This window comes from Falco peregrinus, chromosome 5 (assembly GCF_023634155.1).
Source record: "Falco peregrinus isolate bFalPer1 chromosome 5, bFalPer1.pri, whole genome shotgun sequence".
In the NCBI taxonomy this organism is placed as follows: Eukaryota; Metazoa; Chordata; class Aves; order Falconiformes; family Falconidae; genus Falco; species Falco peregrinus.
Window position 1 is genome coordinate 5,447,072 of NC_073725.1, and position 17,218 is coordinate 5,464,289.

At 49.0% G+C, this 17,218-nt stretch overlaps 1 protein-coding gene across 2 annotated transcripts in view; it reads right to left on the reverse strand.

Moving 5' to 3' along the window:
- Positions 1-715: 715 nt before the first annotated feature.
- Positions 716-17,218, reverse strand: part of HOXA3 (homeobox A3) — a 45,576-nt gene continuing 29,073 nt past the window's right edge. The window contains exons 4-6 of one of the 2 annotated variants that reach the window (XM_027786455.2): positions 16,299-16,378; positions 4,365-4,953; positions 716-2,918 (exon numbers count right to left, since the gene is read on the reverse strand). In XM_027786455.2, coding sequence (XP_027642256.1) covers positions 2,149-2,918; positions 4,365-4,836 — 1,242 coding nt within the window. In that variant the 5' untranslated portion in view covers positions 4,837-4,953; positions 16,299-16,378 and the 3' untranslated portion in view covers positions 716-2,148. Of the gene's footprint in view, positions 2,919-4,364; positions 4,954-12,334; positions 12,553-16,298; positions 16,379-17,218 lie in introns of those variants that run through there. The other variant, XM_027786456.2, reaches the window with a different exon arrangement.

The window sequence follows — 17,218 nt, forward strand, 5'->3', positions numbered from 1 at the left end:
ACAAACAGCACGGCATAAATATATTTGCAATCCCTTTCTTCGACTGAGCATGCTTTACCTATTTATGCAGAAAAGCTCTATATAGATTTATGGATGCATGACAATGTTTCAGCATCAGGCAAGGATGGTTCTGGGAACAAGATAAAGCCCAAAGATTAATAATATTTCAGCATGAGACCAAAATGGCGACATTTTTTTCTGTGCTCTAAAAGATACAGATGGTGAACAGCGTGCGTTATCATCTACACAGCATAGGAATATGTCTTTATAAACGTGCAGGGGTACATTTTACCTAGTCTATTAAGGTCCATTTTGATTTATCTTTCAAGTTTCAATCTAAAAATTACGGACATTTCGCCTGAAAGGAAGAAAAATAGGATTTAAGCACACGCTTGCGGGTTTCTGCCTTCCACCTCGAGCCGAATCGGACCGGAGACCTCCGCGGGTGCCCGTTTGGGGTCCAGACAGTCACCCTTCTGCAGAGCCGTGCCCCCCCGCCCTGCCAGCACGGACGGACGCGCACACACATCCACACCCCCGCGGGAAGAGAGGGAACGCGAGGCTCCCCTCCCCCACAGCTTCAGGCTGCGGTGGGCAGGGAGGGCGGCTCAGCAAAAATGAAACAGACAGCAAATAAAATAAAAATAATTATAATAATTAACAACATAAGAATAATATCAATGAAAAAAATAAAATCCACTGCTTTAAGGGAAAGGGAGAAAACGGCGGCGGGAGCCACGTCCGGAGGCAGCGGCCCTCAGCATCCATCCCCCCGGCGCGGTTGCGGTTTGGCCGGGGCCCTGCCCTGCCACCCCGCTGCCAGCGCTGGCGGGGCCCCGCGGCCGGCTGCGCGCGGCCCCCCGCCTTCCCCAGCGCCGAGCCGGGGGGGCGGCCCCTCCGCGCCCACGCGGGGCCCTGCCCGGGGACAGGGGACGGTCCCCCACCGCACCCCCGGGCCGCGGGGAGGGGGCGATCCGCGCCCCCCTGCTCTCCACGCCGGGCGGGCACCGCGCAGCAGGCGCGGGGGGAGGCGGCCGCCGCCACGGGCCGTGAGACCCTGCTGGGAAAAAAAGGAAAAGAAAAAAAAAATCCCTCTCCCTGCTTATGAAATGCTGAAAAGGCGTCGCGGGGCCCTTCGGGTGGGCGAGCGGATCCTCGTGTGCGTTTGCAGACGAGTTTCCCAACTCCCCACGTCATGAAGGGCTCTCCCTTCCCTTGCGCTGCGAAGAACATGTTCTTAACTCTTTATTATTCAGAATAAAAACTTTATTTTTTTTTTATGAACGTGAGCAGCAAGGAATGTATAACTTTCAAAACAAATCTAGCCTTTTCAGCTCCACACGCTTTCCACCTAGCTGGATGTTTACAAGCATAAAGTATTCAAACCGTGATCTTTTTTCCCAGATTTTATTGCATCATCATCGTTATCACCATTTTTAATAAAAGGAGTTATAGTTTCCTTTCAAATGATATTTCCAACGCGTGCCGATATGCCATCTAACATATGGCCAGGTAAATACCTCCTGAATATTCAGGGTACAGATTTTTTTATATATATATAAATATGAACAAATGGGGATAAATAAAATTTTAAACACTTAGATTATTCAATGTTTGCAAAAAAAAAAAATAAATAAATCTGAATGTTCACCAGCATACACACATTGAAAGACTTACACGTATTAATAATTGTCCAGGGAGTCCCTGTCCAAGCGCTTTTGATGTCTTTCTTGCTATTTAAAAGAAGTGCAATAAAAAAAATTGCTTCCCCGTGGGATCAATCATGTACGAACAAATTCACATTTAAGAATTCCTTTTATAGAAAATTTGTTCATATACCCTGTTTTGATAAAAGTGTAGAAGGTAAAGTATAAAGCCTCTGCATACTCCCAAAGTGAGACACAAGGCTACAGTTCAAGAAGATAAATATCCACTAGTGAAACTATAGAGCAATTCAAGCAACAAATATTGCTACGTCACATAAACTAGAAAACGCTTTTACCAAAGGAAACAAAACAAAACAAAACGAACAAAAGAAACGAGAAGAGGAGTGGAGGGCACATGGTGGGAGGAGGAGACAGAGAAGGGAAGGGGCAAGTACTTTCCAAAAGTTGGGGGCTTGTTGTTCCACTTAGTGACTCCTGTCTCTTACAGATGGGTAAGTTTGGGCGCTTCCTGAATTCTTCCCTGAGAAGGATGGTGAGCGGTAAGGTCTGTGTATGTTGGGTGCGGATCACAAGGTCCATGGTGGTGATTGTTGGCCATTGGCCCAGCCCCACTGTAGTCCATGTTGGCAGAGGGAGGATGAGGGAGATGAGTTAGACCAAAGATGGAAGGCCCAGAACTGGTCATGGTTTCCACGTAGTTGCCCCCTACATAGACGGGGCTTCCCTGTATATGTGGATTCCCATAACCGTTGCCTTGAAGAGGATGAGTATCGTATTCAGGTGTCACAGCTGCCGTCCCCGTGTATCTCTTTTGAGGAGGTGGGCAATTATTAAGAGGAGTGGTGTACGATGCAGGGATGCCATAGGTGTTTTGATGAGGCTTGTTAAATGGTGGAGGTGACTGGGGCTCATAGGGGACACTGTTTACTAAAGAATGCATAGAGTTTAGATATCCCCCAGCAGCTGGAGGGACAGGGCTTCTGCTTGGGGACTGTCCTCCTGAAGAGGTCATCATGCCCTTGCCCTTTTGATCCTTTTTGTATTTCATTCTGCGGTTCTGAAACCAGATTTTGATCTGTCTTTCTGTGAGATTGAGCAAATTAGCCATCTCTACCCTTCGTGGCCTGCAAAGGTACCTATTGAAGTGGAACTCCTTTTCCAGTTCTACCAGCTGGGCACTTGTGTAAGCTGTACGGGCTCGCTTAGAGGAGGCTTGCCCCGGAGGGCTTTTATCACCAGCACAACTCTCACCTATGTAAATCACACAAAGAACATAATCAGCATGGCAAACCCGGACACGGCAACCAGAGACAATGGCCAACAACACCAGAAGCCAGTGTCCAGCTCTCAGGCGTGAGGTGGATGTCCACACGCGCAATGAGTACTACCCCATGGCATGAGCTTTGTCGTGCTAAGCCACAAGTCTCAATAGACCTCCTTCACCTCATTAGTGTTACTATATGACTATACTTGCTTCCTTTCAGACTGGCAGCACACAAGTATCTTGAGCTTTGCATAAAGGAATAAGAAAGGTTCAGGGGAACACAGTGGGGTTTAGAAATTCTGAAGGTGAACCTATGGCTCTGTTAATACAGCAGGATCAGAGTCTTTGAGAACTAGCTGCGCTCCATTGCTGTAAACATCTGCAGCCCTCTTTTTCTGAAAGCCCTGATATATACACAGATGCCAGATAGTTAGGTATCTACAATGTAACGATGTAACATATAAGCATAGAATTGACAGTATAGTGTTTCTATAACATCTAGCATATAGCATAAACATATGGTAGTCCTTGGGAAGTATAATATACATTAAGAAGAACATACGGTGGCTAGGCTTGTGTATAGGAATACAGACGTATTTAAATGTTACTGCTTTTTAATAAAATAAATACAAGATACGGAAGGCTGTAAACAGCAATGTTGCCAGGGCTTTAAAAAGCAGACTGGCAAAGACATTTGCTGGTTTTGAACTCTATTTCCAAGGCACATGTAAGAGAAAAAGAGGAAGAGGTTAATATAGGCCCAGCTCCTGGGCATTGGGAGTACCACTGGTGTTATCAGTTGGGGTTTTCTCGAGTAATAAAAGTGTTAATGTACACTTCCATCCTGAAGATAATATTTTATGGGCTGAAGTTTATGGCACTCCAGAATGATTTTTGTTTACCAGGCTTGTAACTTGGCCAATCAGCTTGTTAAAATAGGAAGAGGTTCTGACTGCATGCAGGGCATTGATCCTGCCTGCACATGATTATGAGCTATTTTATTCCTGTTACACTTCAGCAGAGATAGGTCACTGTCTTATTAATCTAACAGCACCATGCCAACAAAGTACTTGGGACAGGCCTCTGGCTTAAAGCCTGGGCTGCTCTGCACTGACATGATTTACTGGAGGGGGGATTACCTAGGAAATATGATAGATGCAGGAGCGCACAAGTGGTTTAGCCACCAGGAAACAAAATCACTTTGGACCCATCCTGCAGGGCTGGGAAAGTTTTGCGGGGGGTGGTTTGCTCACTGAGATCCCCTTGTGAGTGATGGCAACCCCTTTCCAAAAGCTCAAAGCAGTCAACTCAGAGAGGAATAAAGCCCCCTCCCACCCTTCCCCAAAGTGAAGGTGGACAGAGCTGCCCTCCTTGCCGCAAGATGTGTGACCAGCCCAGGGGTACCGGGGGAGAGTGGGTAGCATGTTTCATACCTGAACTGGAACTGCTGTTTTTCTGCTTTGTGTTTTGCCGAGACTCTTTCATCCACGGGAATATCTGTTTGGACATGGTGGGTGAGTTAAGAGCCGGACTCTTGGTGGGGTTGGCTGGGGCAGGGTTGCTGCTGGCATTTTGAGATGGTGAGGCAGAGGATGGAGGTGGAGGTTGTGCCTGCTGGGCTGGAGGCGGCTGCGGTGGGGCCTGTGGGTCAGTGAGGCCGGGGGGCTGAAGAGGCTGGCTGGGGAGGGTCCTCATGCAACTCTCACTGACGTCATTGGCCTTGTGGTGGGACACAGAGCTGCCGGGGGACTGGAGGGAGCACGCGGGGCGGTGGTACTCAGTTTCCACAAGTGATGAAGATGGAGGATATTGCTGCTGACTCGCATTATAAGTGAAACCATTTGCTCCTTGGTAGGGGTAGGCACCATAGATTGCAGAGCTGTCGTAGTAGGTCGCTTTTTGCATTTCGTTGTTTCCCAATTTTTATTTCGCAAACTGACAGGGTCTTGACACCCTTGGAGAATAACATTGGCACCCCTCTGTCACGTGGCGCTCTTCCTCCAATGGCCTCTCCGGGCAGACCTGGGGTGTGGGGAGAGCAGAGCAGGGTGAAGAAATGGTACAAATCCATCTTACTTTCAATAGCTAAGTGACATGAAAGCCATAAAAGAAAAAGTGGTCAGCAATATTTAGCAGCATGACTTGGCCTCAGGCGCAGAGCATTTCGATATAAAAGCTGCCTGGGTTTACTGGCAGCTACAAATATGCACTTTGCTGCACTGGGATAGGGGCTTTCTAGGGTTTTTTCTTTCTTTCTTTCTTTCTTCTTAAGAAACAGAGCAGGGCACCACACGGCAAGGCAGTCAATCGTTTATCACCGAGAGGCTGTTTTAATACCAGTCTCTGAGATAAGGGTGATCGAGGAATCAGTAATGTGGAGGGGTTGGGCTGTTCCTTCATTCCAGCTCTAGGATCAAACTCTCTCCTGTAACCGGCGTCGTTTTATTTTTAGCCTTTCTCTCCAGGTTACGGTTTTCCATACAACTCGAAAGAAAATGCGGGAGATTGTTCCTGTCTACGTGTGGCAGGGGGCAGGAGCAGGGTGGAAAGGTTTCCTAGCCAGGGATGCTTCAACATCCCGATCCCAAGTGACGGATTTTGGCTTGTCTGTGAAATGCTCGATAGGAAAATAAACAAAGCCAGCGCCTTCTCCTCTCCGTGCTCACGCAGCACCCTGAGCCGCCAGGTCACGCACCTCGGCAGCAGCGGTTTCTGCCCGGGCGAGCCCCGGCCGCCGCCCGCAGCGGCTCCCGCTCGGCCCCCGCAACGCGGCCGGGCCGCCCCGCGCAGCCCCCGCCCGCCTCCCACCCGCGAGCGGGTCCGGACCCCGCGCTGCACCCGGCGCCGCGCGAAGCCCCTTCAGCGAGGCCAGCGGGGCAAGTTGGGCTCTTTGGCGGCTGTTGGTTTGTTTTTTTCAGCAGTTTTTTCAAGACACTAACTTTTCGTGGAATCAGCCAGATCCTACCTGTTAAAACATGATGGATTGGGCAAAAAACCACACCAGGAACCTGAAAAACCAGCGTTCATCTCCATGACCACGGCTTGAACTTTCCTTCCAACTTAGCGATAATAGGTTCTGTCTTGGAAACTGCTATGTAATTTGATGTATGAGGGTCACTTGGCTAGGGAGAGGGTGGACACAAACCCAGAGAGAATGCTTCTTCTGCCGGGGCGAATCCCTTTCTTTGCCTCCCCCCCCCCGTCCCCCCCCGCCCCCCCCCCCCCCCTCACTTTGGTCCCCTGTCCTTCTTTCTGGGATCTTTTTTTTTTTTTTTTTTCAGCCCAGATTAAAGCCTACTGGTCACCTGCCTGAAAATAACCAGTTAAAGAATCCCCCACATTAATGGGAGAGAAGACCTGTGAGTAATCTCCGATCTAGGAGCTCTTTCCACAGGCACTCACATTGTTCTCAGGAATTAAAGTGTGTTCCTCACCGTCCCCCTACCCCGTTGCTGAGAAACAACCCCGTCTTTTCGGATGGGGAGCTCTCGTTTCTTTTGCCACTTTCCCTGTACTTCAGCAGCTGGATATTTTCCCCCCAAACATCTAACAGGGACAAATGCTTAGGGGCGAAAAGCCTTACACAACATATGCACCAAACGAGCTCCTTCTACGCCTTTCAAGTTATACAAGTTCTTAGAAAACAGCATTCCCTTTGTTGGGTAGTGACAGAACGAAGGTAACACACCTACAGCAGGGCGGCTACCCTGTTATTGCACTAATCGAGCTCTTTGGATGTTATTAAGCTAATAAGCTGATGGAGGTCTGAGGTGCGCGCACCATTTCCAGCTCCTCGCCTCTCCTTCCTGGTGCTATCGAGGCCTGGTGTGATTTTCCTCAATTCCTTTGAAAGAGAAAATGTAGACGCCACTGCCAGAGGAGAAAGAGGAAATCATGAGCCAGCGGTGATTTTACAAAGGCACCCGCCTTTCATGATCGCGACATCAAATATTCCGCCGTCCCCTGGCCGCTCGGCAGCGCAGGCAGCGCTGCGCAGGGATGCGGAGGGCGCTGCTCCCGCAGCCGCCTGCCCGCAGACAATAGGCAACTTTACTCGGAAGGCAAAATATTATTGAAGCTTCGGCCGCCTGCCAGCAAGGAAAAAAAATAATAATAAATCAGCTCCCGCCTTTGGCTTCGCCAAGTTAATCACTTCCTACAAAGTTATAGAGAAGCGGGGGTAACCTGAGGAGCGCCCGGCCATTCCTGGCAAAAGCGGGAATAGCGGGATTAAGAGCGACAACTATCACGATAATAACGGCGCCCTAACGGGACTGGAAGGGGGGAAGGGCGGGGGGGGAGCAGTTTGCCACCCCAGCCGGTGCCTGGGATGGGAAGAGCTCTCCTCTCCCCCTCGGAGACAAAAGGCCAAGTACCACAAACACAGATGGGCCCCCAATTTTTCCAGTACCCTTTTAATCGTCTCCATCTCCCATTTGTGCATTACACCTCTCTGCCCCTTAACCAGCTTCTCTCCCCCCCCCATCCAGACAGCCCGGAGACAGCAGATGAAAGCTGCTAGGGTGAGGCAAGTCCCCCTCATTTCCCCCACTCCCCACTTCAGCTCTCCCCTACCCTCTCCTTCCTTCTACCTTCCCCCCTTCCAAAGCACACCAGTTTTTGCCTTGTAACTCCCATCCGAGCCCCAAATTCTGACTCTAGGATGAAAAACCAGGCAGCCCCCTGAAAGATTTCCTGAAAGATAAAGACAAAGTTGAGAGAAGGTAGGGGGGGTGAGGGGGGAGAGAGGAGAGAGAGCTGCCTGAACACGAAGTGTAAGGGTATCAGTCACTGCCTGGAAGGAAGCCCCAGCTTGTGAACTCTTCTTGAACCGACATTTAAGTCTACGGTCATAAATCACTGGGACATAAACTCCGCCATTCACGACTGATAGCAGCGTATTTGTGGCCTGCTTACCTTAACTTCTGACGACTGAGGCGGAAGCCAGCATGCTCGCGCTCTCTCCCTGTCTCTCTCTCTTTTTTTTTTGGAGGCGACACAACCCAGGGCGCAGGGGCTGTCTGCCCCAGCCCGGTCCCTGCGGCCGCGGGGTGGGCACCGGCTCAGCTCCTCCGCACCCGGCACCCCCCGGCCGGGAGGGGCGAGCCCTGCCCCGCACGGGATGGGGACGGTTGGTCCGGACCCCCGCCTCCCCCGCTCCCCTCCCGCTTCAGGCTGCCCACCCTGCCCCGAGCCGGTCCCCGGCGTGCCGGGCTCCCCCTGCGCGGGGCACGGAGGACGGGGATGTTTCCCAGGGCTGCTCTGGGAAGGGAAGGAGAGAGAGGGAAGGAGAAAGAGGGGTGTGGAGGGGAAAAAGGGGGGGGGGGGGGGAGAAAAAGGAAGGAAGAAAGAAAGGCGGCCGCCTGGGGAAGCCTGGGGCAGGGTGGGGGCAGGGGAGGGAGCGGAGGAGCGCGGCAGTGAAGGAGTGCGGCCCCCCCCGCACCCGGGCGTCACCAAAGTCCAGGAAAATTATGCTAATGAAGACAAACGGCGCTCACAAAGGGTCGCTCTCACCAGCCTCCGGGGGTGCTGCTGGGGGGGGCCTTGGGTTTGTCCCTCTTACCGGTGGGCTTGGGGGGCGGCTGCGAAATAGACCCTCTGCCGCTCCCCGCCGCCGGGAGCCCCGCAAAGCCCTAGCCGAGTCCCGGGGAAGAGGGCAAAGCTCGGAAAGCCGGGGCTGGGTCCGGAGAGCCAACCGAAGCCCACCAGGATCCCCGCTCTGGGCAATGCTTTCAGAGCCACGCTGGAAATCATTAGAGTTACTAATTATTAACTCATGCATGCGTGAGCGCGCACATACACAGATGTACACACAGACACACACACACCCCCCGCCCCCAGATATCCCCAGCACTCGGGACGGGCACAGAGGCGCTCACACACACACACCCCCCCCAACCCCCCCCCCCCCCCCCCACCCGCAGCCCCCTGTGGGGACGCGTGGGCGGCAGCCCCGCGTGGACGCGGGCCCGGTGCCGCACAGCCCGCCCGCCTTCGCCTCCCTCTCCTCGGCAGCGCTGGGGCAGGCGCTCGCCTCTCGCTCCAGCGGCCCGGGATTTGGGGGTGGTGATGTTCCCCCTCTTCCCTGTAACAGAAACACGGCAGCGACAGTGCAAACGTGAACTTAAATGAAGTTGCAGCCCCTGCCCCTCTGGAAGCCGGTAACTGGACTACGGGCTCCGCACGTTAAGCAGAGGCTCCGAATAATGCCTAGGTGTAAATTTGACGTTACTTCGTTAATTAAGGCGTTACAAATATAACCAGTCCGCTTAAAGCACGAGGGAGCCCGGTGTCATCTTAAAGCACAAACAAAGCGAGGGGGAAGCGAGAAATAAAAAGCACTATAAGGCTGGGGTGGCCTCTTACGCATACCAATGGTTTTTGTCATTTATGGCTATGCAAGATTTATGACTTCATGCACCAAAGCTGTAAACAGAGTACTAAAACAGAAAACACTTGCTCCTTATGGCATAAGTGAGAAGGCACCACATGAAAGGGGAAGCGGGCAGCGTAGGAGGAGAGGAGAGGCAAAAATACCGCGTATGCGTTTTGCTTCAAACAATCCCTTGAATGTCGCATCGGAAGAAAAAAGTCTTTTTAGTCAATAATCAACCCCACACTTTCTTCTGAAACTGCTGATCTGCCATTCGCCCACTTGCCCGACCAAATAGCGAGAGGCAGCGCTGCGCCCCGACGGAGCCCCCGGACCGGAGAGGAGGATTTGGCGAGGGAGAGCTGGGGACTGCAGGAACCTGCGGACGCCGGGGGGAGCCTGCCGGTTTGGGGAGCCCTTGCCGAAAGCCTGGGCGATCTTCTCCTAGGAGTGCGTTTAAACTTGGGAACGATCTCCAGCGGGATATTTTGACTACATGTCTGTATTTAAGAGCGGGGACGAGGAGGGAGGGGGAGGGGATCTTTTTAAAACTGAAGGGATTTGCAAGGGACTTTAATCGTGAGAACCGAAGTGGTTCATAAGAATACTGAAGTATTTCCTCCATTCGTCTTACTGCCTGCAAAGAGTATTTTGCGAGAGTTTGCCTATTAGTTCCGTTTCCCCACGCCCCCTCTGTCCCCAAAGAGGTCATTTTAAACATGAGAAGATGATTATTTTTTTTAATGTCTCCTGTGATGTCGGGATAAGTGTCCCAACGCACAGATCCCCGCTGCTTTTATCTGTTTTTCCCTCCCAGAGGCCGAATATTTTCTTTCTGCTCTATTCCGCGGAGAGCGATAGGGCTCAGCTCGGGGAGGGACCGGCAGCGTTTGGTGCCGATTCCCGGGTCAGAAATGAGCTGCCTTTTCTTCCCGAAGGGTCTCATTCTGCGGGACTCCCCCCGTTTTCATGGAATTACTCTTAGTTTCCGAATAAAATAATGCCTGTAAAGCTTATTGTCCTTGGATGCTCCGAGGTGGAAGCAGGCAGCACTATAATTCGAAGCTGATTTGGGGGAATCTCTTAGGGATGAAATAGCAAGGCGAGGTGCTGCTGGAGAAGGGGACCAGTTCTGAAAGTGGTGTCTCTCCAAGTCGTTAGAGAGTTAGGAGGGCATATTAGCTGCCTTAGAGGAGGACTGGACAACCGAAGCAAGCCGCGGCTAATCTGAATTATTGTTTATATTCGCTAACGCTAAAGAATGGCAACGGATTCTTTGCTATTTGCTCAGCAGACTGAGGTTATTTACACAACTCGCCGAGGTCCCCCTCTCCTCCAAAATTCTTCTTGCTTTCTTTTGCTCTAGAGCAGGACTGTGTTATTTATGAGTGTTTTAACTGGGTCAATATGCATCCGAACTGGGTCATAAATCAGAGGAAACGCTGCCAAGTAACTGAGCTGCAATTAAAGCTTGCATTTTATTTTTGAGGCGCGTTTTGACCCATTTAAAATACGGCAAAGCCAACCTTGGCTTTTAAACACACAGCTGGGAGCGAAACAGCTCTCCTCCCCTCGCCGAAGAGAGACACCGGGTTTAAGAAAGGACAACGTGCTTCAGTATGGCGAGAAGGAGAAATAGCATTTCTTTGGGTCAGTTCTGCTCGGAGAGCGGCTTAAAGAGCAGGAAAGCGAGAAACCAGCCCCAGCATCTCTGCCCTGCAGGTCTCTGCGGAACGGTCGCCAACAGCTTCGAGTGTAAATAACCCTTTTTTGTTGTTGTTTTCAGAGGAGTTTTTATCATCGTTGGCTTTTCTTCCTCTCTCTCCCCCTCTTTGTGACTCCTTAGAAGATGAGTAATTACAAGCACCCGGTAACTGGGCACAAAATGGTGCGGCAGGAATAGGCGAGAGGCACGGAGCGAACTGGAGGAAAGCAGGTCCCAGCGCTCCGACCTTTCCCAAAGCCGGGACACACCGAGGAAATGTCGTTTTATAGAGCATTTTGCTCTCCTTGGACAGCCAAGTAATCTTTCATTTTCGTCATTTAAAGTACATTCTTTATCTATAGCTACGCACACATGTTTATCAATATATGCAAATGCTTACATATTTATACGCAGCAATATATCTATATTTATGTAAACGACGGTATAGGTATGAATTTAGGACTAGTGTATGTTCTCCCAGAAGATAATGTCCACTCCTCCCCATTTTATTCTCGCTTTACAGATCCACATTCGGACAGAGGGAAAGAGAAAAAAAAACAACCCACCCTCTATTTCCAGGGCTGATTTATTGTTAGAAGCCATGGCTGGCTCCTGGTTCAACTCCTCCTCACCGCGAGGAAATAAAGAGGAGCCTCTCATTTGAGAAGGGGAAGCTTCACCATAGAGCTGAGCGCCCATGCAGCCCTCCGCGCACGGTAAACAAAGTACCACTAAACCATCATAAATAAAATGGCAGCACGATCGCATAGTCATCGATTTACGGAGCGGCAGCGGCCGAACAAACACCCATAAAACAACAACGGCCGCCGCCGTCGCACACTCGAGCACGACCCCGACCGAGGAGCATCCCTCCCCGCCCCCCCCTCCCCTCATCGTTTTCTCGACTTCCCCAAATACATAAATAAATAAACACACAAACACACAAATAACATACTAAAATAAAATGAAATAAAGGGGAAAAATCCATCCAAACACGATAATAAAAGAGGCTTCCCCTCTCTAGCCAGTCTTAAATAATTATAAGATGGCAATTGAGGGGCTGGAGCAGAGGCAGCTGGCCATCAACAGCAGTGTGGGATCTCTATGGAGAAAAATAAATAAAGAAGCAAACTCTCCCTGCTCTGCTCGCTGCGAGGGGAGAGTTGAATATTTACCGCAGCAAATTGAAACAAAGGGGGAAGCAGCCAGGCTCCGGGTGCACACACACCCGCACGCACACACACGCACTCGCTCCAGCCTCTGCTACTGACCTTTGCCTCGAACAGCAATAACTCACCACATAAATGAACAATCAACGGAAATACCTTAAAATAAAATCCATCCTTTCTAACGAAGCATTTCGTCCTCTCGGCTCGACAATAACCTTTCCATAAGGAACCAAAGCTGTCAGCGAAATGGCCAGCTCTTGCGGGGACGGTGATGGGGGCAGGAGGAAAAAAAAAATAACAGAAAGCAGTGCTTGCTCTGAACAGAAACTGGAAAAGCGTAATCTCAGACGGAGCCAGACCGGGTCTCCACTCCAAATGCCACAATAATGCGCTGTATTATGTGCTCACGTGGTCATACGTCAACTTAAATCCTTTTATTTGAAATAGGGAATCATTGAAGGAACAGGGTTTCTTAGCGCGAGCCTTTGCTTTTTAAAGCCTTAACCCAATATGTTGAAGAAGAGTTTTAAGGGAGGGGAAAAAAATAATCCAAGAGATGCAGATGACGGGGAGAGAGGGGAGATTGGTTTGATTCTTTTTCCTCCCACACCAATATTTCTTTACACAAAGCCCATTGGAAGGTAAGAAGAATACTTCTTAAAATATGGGATTACGCTGCACTTTGATACTTAGCCTAATTAATCGACATTTGCTCCCCAGGCCCGCCACTCTGCTCCACATCGCATGTCCTCTGCAACCCCCGAAGAAAGTCCAAATCTTAATACAATTATTTCCAGCCCCCTTCTAAATGGGGCGATTACCAGACTCCCCCCACACCCTCAGCCGCCTCTACCCTGCCATTGTAGAAGGCTTGCTCAACTCCCACACGCTACATCAGGGCTCCTGTAGAAACTAAAAAGACCTATAATTACCTGACAAAGGCAAAAAAGAGTCTCTTCTAAGAGGCTAGTTGGTTTTTGTCCTTGTAACACACTATGAAGAGTACACCTTCCTTCACTGGCGTGGCTCTGAATTTTGCAAAACCTTTTGGGACCTTGCTGTTAAACCTGTGCTTACGCATTTCCTATACAGCTAGTTTGAGTGATGCACAAAATTATAGGTTTCTAACGATGAAAAAAAAAAAAAATTGGGGAGGGGGAGCTTGCTGCCTAAGGGGGAAAAATAAGAAAAAAAGAAAAGACCAAAGTTGTACGCAGCCCCCGAGCCACGCAGCTTCGCCTGTGTGTGAGCACACCACATCTTCCCTGTAAGATTGTTTAACTTGTGTTATTGACACAATAAGCTAATCAAACAAAAGAAACCCTCAACTCACATAGCTCTTCTGGAAGGAGTCAAAGAAAATCAGATAGTTCACGCTTTTAACGTGCCCCTAGTCTGGTTCTGTGACTCCAGCATTTTACATCATGATGTATATACACTTGCCTAAATCTTTCCACCATCCCCCATGAGCTCGTAGAGAACTTTCAGCTAACTGCATATCCCTTCTTGCAGCTTCACCTGCACTCCATTAAACTGAATGGAAGGAGTGTTCTTTCTAAGGGCAATTTTTAGTGTTACGGACAAGCCTTATATACTCTCACTTGGATTGTAAAAGTGGGCCACTGGAATTTAAACCCATCAGTAGCAGTGTGTAGTAGTGGACATTGCAGCAAAGTCAGCGTGACATTACAACAGAGAAAGAATTTGCAATTTTTCATATGGAAGTGACTAAGCTAGTAGCAGGGTATATGGATATTATCCCTCACTAAAAACAGGAATAAAAACTATCCACCTTTGGAAAAGAGACTGTATTAGCCACACACGACATGCCCAAGTCTGTAGCTATCAGCACGACTGGTAACTCCTCAGCTCTCGCACTTAACGTAAACCAAGGCTGATATTTATTCGAGATGGATTCACGGCTCTTTTAAACACGATGTGTTTAGATCCCATAAAGAAACACAGAGAGAAGTTCTTCTGCAACAATGAAACTGAAATTAATGGGGAATGGAGCAGATGTTGAAAAAACCAGAGCAAGTCTTTCTTGGGGCTGTTCTAAAAAGTTATCGACTGCTTTGCGTCAAAAGCAGAAAGATGGCTTTAGAAGTTACAGTCCTGAGCAAATAGAAAGTACAAAAGCAATAAATCACAATCATAAGTCAGCTTAAATGCCTTAACGCTAGCTATGGCTATTGGCTTCAAAACCCTGTTTCTATGAACATCTTTATTAGTATTAATGGTCAAGTTAATCCTAAAACTACTGCTTAACAATTAACTTCGTGTATGTAGTGGGGAAACTAATTAATTCTCAAAGAAAAGTAACTTCTTGACGTGTGAATACCTTCCACAGGGTGTGCTTTGGGAGGGCAGAAGGGGGAGCCTGCCTAACTTTATGCTGTCCTGGATCGCAGCTGAAAATTATTCCCTTCCGCCGATTTTGGAGAAAGCTTGCTTTGGTCTAGTATCGTGATTACGAGTTTTCAAATACAAATTCAAATGATTTTGCCTGTCGGAGACGCTGGATTTCCCCATATATTGCTTTGTCCCAGTTCCTGGACATTCAACGTTGTGTTTTATTACCTCGATGATTTGGAGACCTGAAACATGGTTCCTAGCAGAAAAATGTGGAGTTTATCAGTAGGTCTGCTACTGATTTTTTCTGTGCTTTATGCACATGGCTTCGAGCTGAGCTGAAATTCCAGGCTCAGTAACAACAAACAGATCTGAGTTCATAACGTGCCTTCATTAAGAGAGACCCTTTGTGCCAGCTCTGGCATCGATAGCCACTCTTAGCATTAATGCTATTTACAGTTACCTTCAATATAATTAGATTTAGAATTTTTACTGTCTTTCAAGTTTACTTTTATGCCAGTTGTTAAGAGGTAAGCCTATCACTCCCATGTGGAGGCGAAATGGGAATCACCGTACGATATAAGCATTTATTTCCTTGCTTCCTCGAAAGATTTGAAATCTGCTAGGACGCAGAGCTGTTTACGTACATCTGTGCGTCTGATAGAGATAAAGTTGGTCTTTGATCATTTCCAAGCAGATAAAGGGAATAGAGCTATCGCCTGTGTGCCCTTATGGGAGAAGTTCTGCTTAGAGTCAGCTGAGTCTGCCAGTGTTGGGTCCGTTAAGGAATCCCAAATATCTCTGTACGCAATGCTGTGGGTACATGCCACCGGAGGAAGGTTCCTTCGTACCGTATTTTCGCTTTTAATTTCCTAACACAAGCGTGAATAGACATTTGCAGCGCCTTTTTGTAGTTAAGATTTAAGCAGCCCATTAAGCCAACACAAAGAGCCCTTGTAGTCCTGTAATTTATGGCCTCTTTTAAAAGGTAGTAAAATATACTAATTGTACATCAGCGTCCAAAAATAAGCAGGTAAATCTAGCAGGACTTTGAGCTAATTCTGTGTAATCCTCCCCTCTCGGCGGCCGGCATAAGAAAATGGTCACTATGAAAAGCATTACATTTCTCCTGCCGAAGGACCAAGCGCATCAAGGACTCCAGCAACTCTGAACCACCAGACACAGACCTCCGCCCGCTGCAAAGCAGGCCCGGCCAGACAAACACCCGAAACTTACTCGCGAGCTATTGTAGTGCATGCACGCAGACAAAAAAAATCAGGTTTTCTAACATCCCCTCATGCACTCCACGTTTGCAGGACTGGTTGCGGAACTGCTCGAAGAGGAGGCAAACAGACAAGCCGCGATAAGCCATTCAACACCGAAATGGCTCCAACCCGCTGCCCTTCGCCTTACGCCTTTGATTTGGGAAGGAGCTAAGAATGGACAAAGAAATTCTCAACCTCTTTCGCTCTTCAAATGACTTTGCATCCTTCCTGTCCCCAGTGCCTTTATATGGATGGTGATCACTCAGGTCCCGTACACTTCTTTGTCTGCCCAGACACGCGCATTCACCACCCACGGAAGATGAATAGAGCCAATCCAGAAAAAAATTCCAGCTAGGTTAAATATTTATCACAAACACAACAACAACAAAAAATCTCATTCCAGCAGGCTTCTTCTGCATGCAGGTACTAGGCAAATGGCTCCCTTACAGCTGCGATCGGCGCAAAAGCAGCGGCCGGCAGCCTGGCCGCTTCCCGGCTCTTACCTCCTCCAGCTGCGCAGAGTTGAGCTGACGCGCTCCCAGCTTCCACCGCCCCAGCCGAGCGGCTTTTTTTTCGGGGCTCCCTGTAAACAAGCAACAAACAGTGCCTTACCGGGGCGTGCAGGGGGAGGTATTTTGCCTCTTCATAGGCAATACATGGTTTGCCGGGTGCGCTGGGGGAGCCCCGGAGCGGGGTGGGCAGGGATGGAGCGGGCGCGAGCTCCCGGCGCGGAGCGTGGGTTCCCACCCGGGTGAACAGCACGGGGAGCTGAGAAATAAAAGCGTGCGGTTGTTGGTTGTGTGGGGTTTTGGGTTTGGGTTTTGTTTTTTTTTTCTCCTCCTTTCCCGTAGACAGCTATGCCTTCTGTCTCCAAGTGTTTGGAAATATTGTCATTCCAAACTCTTGTTACATGAATGTCTGCTTTATTTTCCTCTGGGAAACTTTTGTTTAGGATCATTTAATCAAGAACAGACATTAAACACAAGTCGTGGTGTTCATCTCTGCTGAATAAAACGCGGAAAGGGTTCCAGTTTAAATGCGGGGTGTATTGTGGTTGGGCTTTTATTCAAATGGTTAGCCGGGGCCCGATCCTGTCACCACTAGTGCAATAAGAGACTAACAACTGACCTCACTGAAGCGGGATCGGGCCCAAAGTTGTTTTTTTTTTTTTAAAAAAAAAAAACCAAACCCACCACACTGAAAGCCATTGAAGGAGAGGGGAAAAAAAAACCTGGACGGCTTCTCTTCCCCTAAAATAAACAATATTGCACAATCCAAAAAGACAATAGATTATTGGCATGCCACTTTACATGTATCACGTTTACAGAATTTGTCAGATATAATAATGTACCCTTCGTATTCATTCTCGCTAATAAAACCCATCTAAAGCATCTTAAATTTGTCAGTAAATGTAAATGCTAAT